Source organism: Drosophila simulans, chromosome 2R (genome assembly GCF_016746395.2).
Source record: "Drosophila simulans strain w501 chromosome 2R, Prin_Dsim_3.1, whole genome shotgun sequence".
NCBI lineage: Eukaryota > Metazoa > Arthropoda > Insecta > Diptera > Drosophilidae > Drosophila > Drosophila simulans.
The window spans coordinates 15984312-15996577 of NC_052521.2; the positions used below are offsets into that span (position 1 = coordinate 15984312).

The 12266-nt window shown below is 46.9% G+C and overlaps 1 protein-coding gene across 1 annotated transcript; it reads left to right on the forward strand.

Moving 5' to 3' along the window:
* The first annotated feature begins 1006 nt into the window (after window positions 1–1006).
* LOC6735179 (mucin-5AC) lies at window positions 1007–12261 on the forward strand. Its single transcript, XM_016168441.3, has 6 exons — window positions 1007–1408; window positions 4878–4935; window positions 6946–10331; window positions 10389–10574; window positions 10631–10911; window positions 10964–12261. Exons 3-6 carry the CDS (start codon window positions 6957–6959, stop codon window positions 11778–11780), a joined length of 4659 nt encoding a protein of 1552 aa, XP_016028463.1. The 5' UTR covers window positions 1007–1408; window positions 4878–4935; window positions 6946–6956; the 3' UTR covers window positions 11781–12261.
* Window positions 12262–12266: the final 5 nt, after the last annotated feature.

Below are 12266 nucleotides of genomic sequence, written 5' to 3' on the forward strand. Positions count from 1 at the left end.
ATATGATATTTAAATACCAAAATATTATTTCAAAAATATTATAAAAAATATATATATATAAAATTAAATTACTTAAAATATTATAATATATTTATTTTATTTTTCACTTCTACCTACCTGCGCTACTTAATTGAAAACATTCCAACCACATATTCAAGCTTATTCCAGTTTCGCATTTTTTGTAATTATAGGTTTTATGAAGTTTGTAACTAATTTGTAACAAAAGAAATGCGGCAAAGGCCAGCCAAGAAAAAATGATTTCTACGCGTTTTAATTGGTAAATGTCAATCGGTTTATGTGTTTCCTAACAAACCAAACAAAAGTAGGAGGAAACGCGTACGAGAGAAAAAAAAACCAAAACAAACAATTCAATTAAACTCATAATGGAATTTGTGTAGCAAGAAAACGACCTTGGCTGCAGAGCAAAGCCTAAAAAGCCAATTAAAAGCTAGATGCACGGCTCGAATGCCACATGGCACTGAGTCAGAATTATGGAATTGTTGTTATGTCTGGCCATATAGCCGCACATATACACATATATCACATATATCAGCGAGGGGTGTAGCACGATTCATGAGACCCCCACACAGTCGGATCGATTTTCCCAGCAAATGTGGTAAAAACTTGTCGCCCGCAAAGATTGCAAAACTGGAACAGCATCGCCGCAACTAACGCTAAAACACGTTAGCATTTATGGCCGACTTGATTTGCATTTAGTGCATTCTTGTGGACACTCCCCCTTTGCAAATCTCTATCCCCATCCCCGTTTCGTTAATTTCAATTAACCACAACAAATCATTGGAGGATCTTTTCAGCTAGGAGCTATACAGCTCTTTTTGACCAAGTCTTTTGTTGGCCCAAAAGCTGTTAAAGCCGCTTTAGTTGCGCCGTTGACGCTGGCTGCGACTGCGCTGTCTACTGATCTGCTAACTGCTCTGCCAGCGTCGACTTCGACGGAGGCAGTTGGATGAAAACCACGAGCGAACCACTCTTACTTACTTTGGCCCGCGACGCTTTTCATTTCTTCAGTCTGTTAACGGCACGCCAACGATGCAGACGCGGCTAAAAACCAGCTCCGGCTAACTGTAAACGCAAGATAGTAATAACTTGATTTGTAAGTGTAACACTCATACGCATTGAGTATACGCACAGTGGTACCAGCGACATTTGATTTTGCATCTTTTGCCGAAAGTGCGTGAGCTTCCTGCCGTCTCAAGTGGATAAAGTCAAAGTGAATTTCAACAAACATCGAAAATATAAATAATATACAAAAATAAAAGTAAAACGCTTGAATTGCTGCTAATTTGGCAAGTTGGGCCAGTTAGTATCTTAATTAAATTAAGCCAAGTGAAAGAGAAACAACAGCCGCCGCTCAGGAAGAAGAAGAAAAAAACGATAGAGAAGAGTGGTAAGTGGTGTTTTTATTTGTTATTTATTTATTTATTTTTTTTTTTTGCCAAAAAAGGCGAATAGAAATTTCAGCTCTCCATTCAACTAACCACACACTCAACGCATTCGGCTGTCTTGGCAATTTTGCTGTTTATTTTTTCATGCTCTAATTATTTGGAAATTTCATTTTGTTTTTGCCCACCGACACTCGTTAACTGGCATGCAATTTGTTTGCCCAAAGACTTATGGACCATACATCCAACCAAACAGCCGTCCATCCTCTAGAGAGTCAAGTTGAGTCAAGCTTTATGGGCAGACTTCCTCGTTAAAAGATAAGGTGGCCAGACCCCTGACCAAAAGAAAAGAAACTGGTCCATCAGTATTCTGTGGGTTCGTTTGGGTTTTCCATCTACATCTCTAAGTCCATCTCCATTGCCACTTCATTAACCCAATTTTCACCTGGAGAAATTTTATGTTCCGTACAAGAAAAATCTTGTTTATCAGGCCAATTTGCATACAGACCCCACTTCCGAGGGCCAGACATTTCTCTTCCCTAATCTTCGATGTGGCATCTGATCTTTAACGGAACTAATGTGTGCACTTATTCGTTTGCTTGTCATTTTAACATGAGGGCAAACAACAGAGGAGGGAAATCATAAATTACGCCGTAGCGTCTTTTTCGTTTTATATGTATTTCTTTATTTATATTTATGCGAACTTTGTTTTTTTATGTGCGAGCGGACAGCGTTTTCGAAATTAAATACTTTCTAATTACAATAAACGCAGGCGATGGCCGCCGGCCGGCCAATTGCCTGTCCCACGTCCAGCAAAGTCCACATCGTAGCCTTTGGCAGCTGGCTGAAATCACGTAGCCGCCGCATCGGCCAATGCCAGTCGATATAAAAGAGGGATGGCTGGCAGCGGGGTGGTGAGGGGGGCAGTGGCGAAACAAAACTCGCGAAAGTGTCAAGAAAATATAATACTGCCTCAGACTCACTTTTTCTTTATTGTCATGTCTTAATGTGGCGCCTGATGTGTTTATTTGCCACTGGCCTCCTCCACCGCCAATTCATGTTCCTAACCCTCCCCCCTACCCTGCGATGAAAGTGAAACGTGCGAATGACTTTGCGTAGCTGCAGAAGCTTCCATCACTCGTCACTTAGCACGTGCCCAGCGATCCTACCCGTGTGGTCTTCGTCTTTCACGGCTTTCAATTACTCAACCACATAATGTTCAATTTGTCAAGCGTTGAGCCCGGATTACGACTTTCTCAGCGGGCCAAACAAAAGACTTAAGACACAAACTTGCTTCATTAGTTGGCTTTGTTCGATGGAATGCGTTGCAGATCCTAATGCGCGCAAGTTTTGGTGTTGATTACTCACGAATTGGGAAATCAATGCAACCATACCTTTGCTTGTATTACAACCTAAATTATCCCAAATGAGATAGAGAATATTAATTTCATAGAGAATATTAATTCCAAAGATCAATATCGATTATGCCCAGCGGTCTTTCAAAACCATAATTATCTCGCACTAGTGACACGCACTGAATTCTAAATGTGAGTAATTGCCATGCATTCAGCAATATCAGATTCAAAGTGCATTTAAGCGGAGGTAAAAACGAAATCAATTCAAATGGCTTCCAGGCCGGGCATTTATTGCTGGTTCGCTGGATCTAAATCGTGATTTGCAGTTGCATGTACGGCCTCCGTAAGACCCCCTGATCCTCCTTCGGCACCCCTGGAATACCCACACAGTTGATTAGTCAGCACCCGGCTGGCAGAGCAAGGCAACCATTTGGGGCTTTTTGCTCCGTTTTGTCTCTGTGTTTTCCTTCTAGACCGACAAGTTGAAGTATCTTGGCCTACTGAATTTTTTCTCACACTCCGTGTCTTGGTCACGGATGTGGATTGATTGCTAATGTTCATCTGGGCACACATATATCTGTGTATATGTATATATATATCTATCTGCGGCAGGCGGTTTATGTGGATACCCTCGCCAAGTTGCCGAGTTGCACAAGTCTGGTTTGGTCTGGGCCAGAATGAGCCCCACACTCGAGACGTGGCCAACAAGTACGGGTACTTGTGGCTATACGTTTGCCGAGCCACTCTTGCTTTCTTCAGCTGCTCCAGTTGGCGGCTGCTTTGTTTTGTCAGCGCTTGCTTTATAGTTTTTCATATATATAGAGTAGCTAGTAGCAGCTACCTTAAGTACTGCTCTGTTGCAATTGTCACATTGTTTTGGGACACTTTTCTGCGGCTCAGTGGCGACGGCGACTGTGGCAATAGTTTTGTAATTAGCTTGGCCCATCATTTGCGCAATTCGATTTGCGATGTCCAGGTGATAAGTGATATTTAAGGCCCTAATTTCGCTGGTATCCGGTTATCCGGCTTTTATTACGTGTTGCACAACCACGGCGCCCCCGCATACCAAAATGTCGAGGGAGAAATACTTTCGCTTTCAAATGCTCGAGCATAAATTCTTGGGATTACGCAAGCTAAATGCTCGCGGCATGTTTTGGTTTGCTGAGCAGGTGCCGCCAATACCAAACCAAAACCAAAAAGCCACCTCCGCCAGCTAAACAGGCACTTACCTCATTTGGAAAGCAGCGAGAAATGAAAGTTTTTGTTTTTTCATTTTTCTGCGTTGCGTGAAATTTACATTTTGTTTAATAATTTCAAACATTTCTTCGAGGTCGCTGTGGCATAAAATTTGAGGAATTAGTCGAACAAGAAATCAGTGTTTTTCCGTTTGTTTTCCTTCTGGTATCGAGTGGCTCTTTCCGGCAGGTTTGGCTAGCAACGCCCCCTAGCAATAGCAGCCATCAGACAGAAAAGTGCATTTCATTGTCGCTTTCGTTTCGGATTCGTATTTCTCTGCATTTTCTGTTTGGCGACGAGTTCATTGGCTCTGCATAATTTATGCGTTCGGCGGCCCAGCAGCAAAAACAATATGCATGCAGTATATGGATAGGGTGGCCATCAATCGCAGACTTATCGTTAGCCAGTCACGCTAATTGGCCATAACTGTAACTGAAAGATCAGCGATTTCAGCACCCGAGCGATACAATCATTCAATATTTAATTTGTGAGTTGTGCAAGTTTTTGGCGGACAGTTGGCACAGTTTCAATTGGATTGCCAATAGTGAGTCACTTGGGTCACGCACATTCTTGGTTTTCTGCGCTCTAGTAAACCAGCTGCAGATCCGCAGGCGTTTCCAAAAAAAAAAAATAGAGGAAAAATCCCCTTAAAGTAGATGTGTTTTTTGCGTTTTATGTTTGGCCAACTAAGCGTGGCCAGCACTGCAGCCTCCAGATGCAATTAAAGCCAGATATATAGCTCTAGAAACCGAGATACGAACGTGTCTGCAGGTGGCATTGCCACACCGAAAATAACACATCTTGTAATCCCAAGCATTTGCATCCCTTTTAATTACTCGTCCGCCTGCCAACTAATGATATATTGTTTCGCTTTGCTTTGCAGTTACCTCCACGATCTTTGGGCCAAGTTAGTTAGCTGTCGACTGCTGCCGCTGTTTATGGTAAGTCTACAATGGAGCCGCAGTGACCTTGTCGCCTCCCCCGCGGATTAGATGGTGTGGTGTGGTGTATCAGGGTGTGGACACAGGTAATCCAATTAAATCACACCCAAATGATCAGCAAAGCGATGAAACAATGTCAATGCCAGGAGGCATACACCATAATCCCTTCATGTACTGCAGAGCAGATCTAAGCGGCTTAACTCTTAGCTTGTTTACATCCGGCTCTGTGGCTTTTGGACAGTTACCAAAAACGATTAATCCGGGAGACAACCACAGACACGCCCCCGTCAGCGAGGAAAGTCCGCTTCGATTCCAAAATGGATGTGTGTGTGCTCCAAAATGAAAGGGAAATTTAAAATTTCGAGTTACCTGGAGCCCATACATTTCGCCTTTTCCGAGGGCATTGTCACATTTCACTTTCGATGATCGCCGTAGATTTCAAGTGCAGTCCGCCTCTTTGGAAATAAAAGAAAAAAAACTAAAAAACCCACTGAGGTGTGACGTTGTTTGCTTTGTTGAACCTTTTGATAACTGGTTTTTTCGTAGTTGCGGCGGTACGAAATATTGACCGCAAAGTGAGTCCAATTTTTATTATTTTCCTGCCATCCCGCTCTGGCTGGCGGTACCCATTTAATAGCTGGCCGCCGAATGAACTTTCTTCTTTCACTGTGCCACCTGTAGACAGTGCTCTCCCGTTTTGCTGCACCGCTGCAAGTTCCGTTTTTCGAAGCTGTTACGATATATATTTCGCGTTATTTTTTCTGCTTTTTGCGGACTTTTGCTTTCGTTTAACCCATTTAATGCGGCATCCGTTCGTTGGGGGCATATGTGCGATTAATTCAGTGGAAAAGTGAAAACGAAAGTGCTGGAGTTGTGCGCTCACTTGGCCAGTGGTAGTGGTCAGTGGTCAATTATCAGGTTTGGTCAGTTGCTTGCCAGACTCACTTTCGTTTTCATATTCATATGTCGAATCTTCTGGCGTCCTCGCTCTGGGTCCATCAACAAAAATCGAAGAAACTACTTAATGATTACGCCGACTGATGACGCAATTAGCATCCCAGCCGTATGCAAAACGGTTTTGCAATGAGGAAATCTGTCGCCGATCATTGATCGCGTTTCATGGATCATGGCTACCCAATGGCGCATTACCAAAGCCAAGCCAAAAGCCACAGCGAACTGCCATTTCGCCTTAAGTATTGCAATTTCTCGCATTGGCCAAATGAAAACAAGCGCACAATTATGGCCACTTGGCTGCCGGAGCAGTTATGGCCACAGTCCGCTCGTCGACCAGTTGCACCGACAGTTACACTTGCCACACCAGCAAACCAATCGACTGCAATCCAGATGCCGTAGCGAAGACCAAGACCCCGGCAATTATCTCTTGATTTACAACCCGGCCAGCCAGCGAAACGGGGAGAAACCTTTCACTTGATCCCCTCCAGTCACCTGCGATCGTGAAAGATGCAAATACGCCCAGAATCGAGCTTATAATTTAACTGCGACCTTGGGTTTGTGGGTGGGGCAATCGTAGCCTATGGGAAATGAACTCATTAGCCATTCAAAGAACTTGGCGAATTTGCATTTGGATTTGTATAATTACAAGGGACAATTAGTTACCGGTTCTGAGTGTTCCGCTTTCGAGATCTTGGCATTATAGTTTTTTGGCATTTTCGGTATTGGAACCAGCATTTGTGACCTTTCGATTGGCCCAAAAATCACAATGTACACTTCATTAATGTTTTCAGTATTTGCATTGTGAAATTCAGATAATTGTGGGTTGAATTGAAACTTCATCGGAACTACCTTATTACAAGTTGGTTTCGATACGAGCAAGCAGCAGGTGACCTCTTGCTTTTGGTTTGTTTCCAAAATTGGAATTTTATAATGTCATGCTTTGCGTGTAAAAGACAATTTATCTTATTAGCCAATCTACATTAATGCGGATATAAAAGCTATGATAAAACTAGAATTTTGTTTCATCAAATCCTTATTCTTATTAAATACTTTCAGGCACTTAAGCTATGAAGCGAGGCATGCAACTCACCGCCGCCTGGCTGTGCTTATTGGCCACGGCTAGTCTGGCTCAAAACCAAGAATCCTCCTCCAAATGGTCGCGTCAACTGGAGAATGTGGCCACATCTGATACGGACTCACTGGACTGGGTGCCCTTGGCTCAGCCGCTGGATGGCAGCAAGGATCGCACGGGAAATGGACGGGTGTTGACCTACTCGCAAACCTTTCCACCCAGCGCGCGTTTCGGTGATCTGACCAAGACGGGCTCCCAGTTCGACTATCCCTTCCAGTTCCAGCGGTATCCCAATGGAGCGGGCCAGGCTCTGCCGCTTCGTCAGGCGCCACCACCACCACCCGCTACGCTAAAGGCGTCTGGAGTTGGCGGACAAGAGCCCACGTCGCAGTCATTCTTCAAGTTCGAGATGCCCTTCCATGGTAACAGTGAGGGACAGGCTCAGGCACCACCCACCCTTCAAACGGGGTACCAGATTCAGCACACCTTCGGAGCAGGAGCGCCAGGATTCCCAAGTCCATCTCAGCTCTTCAGTCCTCCATCTCTCTTCGGACAACAGCAGAGTCAGCCTTTTGGTGCCGATTTCCACTCGCTGGGCTCCCAAAAGCCCTTGGCTCAGGCTTTAAACAAGCCACTCCATCAGCAAAACTACATCCAGGACATCCTTCCTCCGAAAACACTTGGAAAACCCTTGCCCACACAAGCTTCACTGCAGAGTGTGACCCCACAAGTCTTTCCGGTGGATCCTGAAGCTGAGACGCTCTTCGGATCGAATAAGGCTCCGTCGTCTGCTCCATCTTCCTCCCGAGATCAGGATGTCCAGTTGCTCTATGTACCGTACGATACTCTGTACAACCAGCAGCGTCAGCAATCGGGATCCGGATCGAACTCCAACTTCGAGGTGAACAAATTCAATGTGAATCCTGGCCTGCCCGCCGTGAATCCTTATCAAATCAACCAGTTCTACACCCAGGATCCCAGTGTGGGTAGTGATTTCTTTAGCTCGGGAACGACCACCCGACCTAGCACCACCACCAGCCAGCCCCAGAGCATCTTCCAAAACTATAGACAGCCACAGCCTCAGCTGCAATCGCAAACTCAGACGCAATTCACTACAGCCAAGCCCAAGCCGAAAGCCCATCAGCCTCCATTGGCCATGTTTCTGTTGCGATCCAGCTCTCGTCCCTCTCAAACGGATGTAGTTGCAGCCCTGAGGAATGCGCACAGCATCTCCGTAATTGATTCACCCACCAAGCAGACACCGGAAATCTTTGTGGGCCCTGCTGGCATGCCCATTCCCGATGGCTATGTAAAGTTCGACCTGCCTTATCTGTCGCAACTCACCTCCAATCGCGATTTGAGTGATGTCTCCTTCTTTGTGGCGCCTTTAAGTTACCGCACACCCAATGGCTTCAATAAGATCCTGCTACCAGAACCCCATGTAGGCTCTATTGTGATTAACATGGCTAAGGATATCGCTGCCAGCCAGCAAATATCACCTGCTCCGCGCCCCCAACGTCCCTATGCCACGGTTAGTAGTACCCGCAATCCATTCGAGACTACCACACAATCGCAGACCCAGGCTCAAGGACAAGTACCCGAGCGGGGCAACAAGTTCAGCTATTATTATGTGCAGGACGGCATCCAGGAAGTAAGCTCGCCAAAGGTTCCCACCAAGCAGGAGAGGCATAAGAAGAAGCGACCCCAGAATGTCCAGGTGCAGCAGCAGCAGCAGCAATCCATCTACCGTCCGTCGCCAACCAAAGCCCAAAGTCAGGATCCCTTCGATTCGCTCAACCAAATTGGAGGGGATGACTTCTTCAAAACCCTGGGCAGCAAGCCAACCACCAGTTCCACTTCCAGCACATCCACGTCGACCACCACATCAACCACTTCGACGACGGCTGCTCCGCAATCCCTGTTCACGTACAGCACGCGACCACAGATCGAGTTCCCTGGCTCCAGTGGCCAATTGTATCCCCAGTATGTTCAGCAACCAGTGCAAGAGCAACTTCCGCGACTAACTACCCGCCCTCCAACTGCGTCCACGGCTGAGGAGGAGCTCCGCATGAAGCAGTACTTCCGTCAACAGGATGCCTTCCGCCAACGTCCTCACACCACAAATCCTCCCTTCGAATATACTCCCAGCATTGCAGACTATGAGGCTCCTCTGCCGACAACCACAACAACTCAGAGGATCAAGACCAAGCACAGGTTGAATCAGTACACACCTGCTGCCGTCCCTGTGACCACATCGGATGTGGGCTATAACAGTGTAAATCAGCAGGGGCCACTTAACCATCGCCCCAGCTATAACCAAGTTCAAAACGAGATTCTGGAAAACAGCAATGTGGAATATGAACCAAATCCCTACCATGTTCCGTCGGAGCTGCCGCCATTGACTCCTGATATTCCCGGACTGGTTAACAATCTGCAGGAGAAGGACAAGTTGCAGCCCCCAATTCCAACCACTCCATTGGCCGAACCGGAACCGGAAACGCGACCAACCAGGAGACCTGTGCTGCGCACTCGTAAGCCAGCTGTGACCAAGGTTACCTCCTCTGTTTCCTATTCGGAATCCGAGTCCAGCAACAAACAGCCCACTCACCGAATCAGAAGGCCATATAGCAGCCGAGGAACCACCGCGCCAGATGCCTCCACCGGCAGCGGAGATGGTGGCGAGGAATCAGCAGTGACTCCCACCCGTCGTCCCAATAGTGCCCGGAACCCACTCATCCGCAATCCCAATCGCATCCGCTATAGGCCCACAACGGAGGAGCGCCAAACTCTGAAAACCAAGACCAGGAAGGGCTCAAAGAACGGCAAGCCACAGGAAGATCAGGACATTGACTACCAGCGGGATGTGCTCAAGCAAAACTATCCGGTATTCAAGGCCCCATCTAGGCGACCCACCAGTCCCACCGCCATTCCCAGTTCCTACGATGTCCAGGCCACCACCGAAGGACCTGCATCGGAGTCCCAGCAAGTCTACACGGTGACCCCTAGCAACAGTATCGATGGTGGCAACGAGCAGAGCGTCTTTCCCGCCAATCTTTTGGAACCCATGCAGATTGCTCAGCACTACCAAGAGTTCTCAAAGGATAACTATGGACCGGGTTACTTCCCCAACCAAGAGGATCTTAATCCAACAGAGGCCATCGTGCGCAACGAGGTGAGCCCGATCTACACCACTCTGGCCACAACAACTCCATCAACCACCACGACCACAACCACTACAACCACTGAGGCTCCATTGACTACAACCACGCGTCGCTCGCCGTTCGTGAGGAGAAACTATCCTCGTCTGCGTACAACCACAACCACAGAGACACCAGTTACCTCCACCACACCCGCTGAGGATAGGCCATCGGTAAGATCTTATATTTACAAATTTTAAAACAGGTTATAAATGAATTAATTTCTTAAGATCCGTTCCCGTCTGCCACCCCGTCGAGTGGTTAAGGTGCGTCAGCGACAGCGTCGCCCAACTCATCCTGCCTCCTCTTCGACAGTGGCGCCCGAGGAGGAATCCGAACCCGTTACCCAGAAGAGCCATCTCCGCAAGCTGAGCCGCTACAACAACCAAGAGCCAAAGGAAAAGGAAGCCACAGTGGTATGCGCGTTTGATAAATCATATTAAAACTCCTTTTAATATAAGTTACCCATTAGTCTCCCATCACCCATCGTCGTCGCTACAAACAACCCTTTCAACTGGAAGGTCAGGAATCCCAGTGGTCGCCATCCTCGGAAACAGCCAACAGCAACTCAAACTCGAACAGCTTCAAGCCATTGAGTCCCAAATACAAAACGGAAACCCATAACTTCGAGAGTGAACCGGAGATTGTGACCGCAGGTCCAACCAATCAGCCAGAGACCTATGATATTAATGTTGCTGCTGATCTTGGTGGATCATCCGTTCAGCGCACCACTATCATGGCACCCAATCTAAAGTAAGAACTGTGGTTTTATATATCGAACAATACACTAAATACATATTTTTAGGCCAGAGAAATCCTTTGCCGAGCTTTTAGAGGAAGTGATGGGCAAAGCCCCCGAGGAGTCGACCACTGAAACCACCAGCACTACTTTTAGTCGCCTAAGCAGACGTGGCAAGTGGCAGAAAAAGAATCGCTTATCTGGCTCGGATAACTCAGAAAACTTCGAGACGGCAGAGTCCCAGAATCTAGGACCTCAGCTCTACAATGCTCTTCAAGCAGCCAGCGAAAAGGAGGAGCTACCCAAAACAACGACTCCATTAACTCCATCCACCGAATCCCAGACAGAACCTTTGGCTGTGACTACCACAGTGGCAGCCCCCACGACGCCCGAGGAGTACGAGGTCACCACTGCCCAAGATGTTGAGGAGGCCACCATTACCTCCACTCTTCCTTTGAGCGAGGAGAGTGCCACACGCCGCATGGACACGGCAGCGGATGTGGACGATCTGGAGGTGCAACCGAGCATCTTCTCCGAGGTGAAGAAGCAACTGCACGATCTGTTTGCCATAGAGGAAAGTGAAGGAGAAGCAGTGACCGCCGCCCTCGCTGCCGTAGGCAAGCGTCGCCAGGAGTACACAAGCATCCGACGAACCAGTCCAGTCACGCCCCCGGAAACAACGACCATAGCGCCAACGGATGAAGCGACCACCACGGAAGCCACCGTGGCGGAGAGCAAAAAGGACAGCTTCCACAAGGATCTGATGGAGCATGTGGTGTACGCCACGTCCACGTCGACCAAAGTCACCTCCGAAACGGAGATCTGCTACCGCGGACGATGCATCCGTTCCGAAGATCTGCCCGCCAACCACAAACTGCACTGAGCACACTCCTCTGGCAGCGGAAAGTGGAAAGATTTATCATGTACATAGGGGCAGTGGGGATACGGATGGGGTTCAGGGGTCCAGGACGATGGAGGATAGCTCCTCCAGCTGCGTTGGCCCAAAATACAAAACCGTATCCGCTGTAATTACCTAGCTTTAACTACAAATATGTTAAAAATAAGCAGTTTAAAAGAATAATGAAATATCGAAGAGTGAAGATAATTCCATACATTTTTTTAAACAGAATTTTGAATAAGTTAACAATAACCACAAATGAAATTTCTATTAAGAAACTTTCCCTGCATTGAGCGCTCTTTTGAAAACCCTTGATATTTCCAGTTAGAACAATTAGTTTGTAGACCTTAGAGTTAGCATTACGTCAGGATACCACATAGCCAGCATATAAGTCTAACCATATGTACATCATTGTGTACAAACAATGCAAATACAAATACCAATAAAAACGAAACGAAAAATCAAACTAGG

Coding starts and splice junctions, on each gene's coding strand:
- LOC6735179 (XM_016168441.3), top strand. CDS start 6,957: ATGAAGCGAGGCATGCAACTCACCGCCGCCTGGCTGTGCTTATTGGCC. Junction 10,332..10,388: donor CCGCTGAGGATAGGCCATCG/GTAAGATCTTAT, acceptor TAATTTCTTAAG/ATCCGTTCCCGTCTGCCACC. Junction 10,912..10,963: donor ATCATGGCACCCAATCTAAA/GTAAGAACTGTG, acceptor ACATATTTTTAG/GCCAGAGAAATCCTTTGCCG.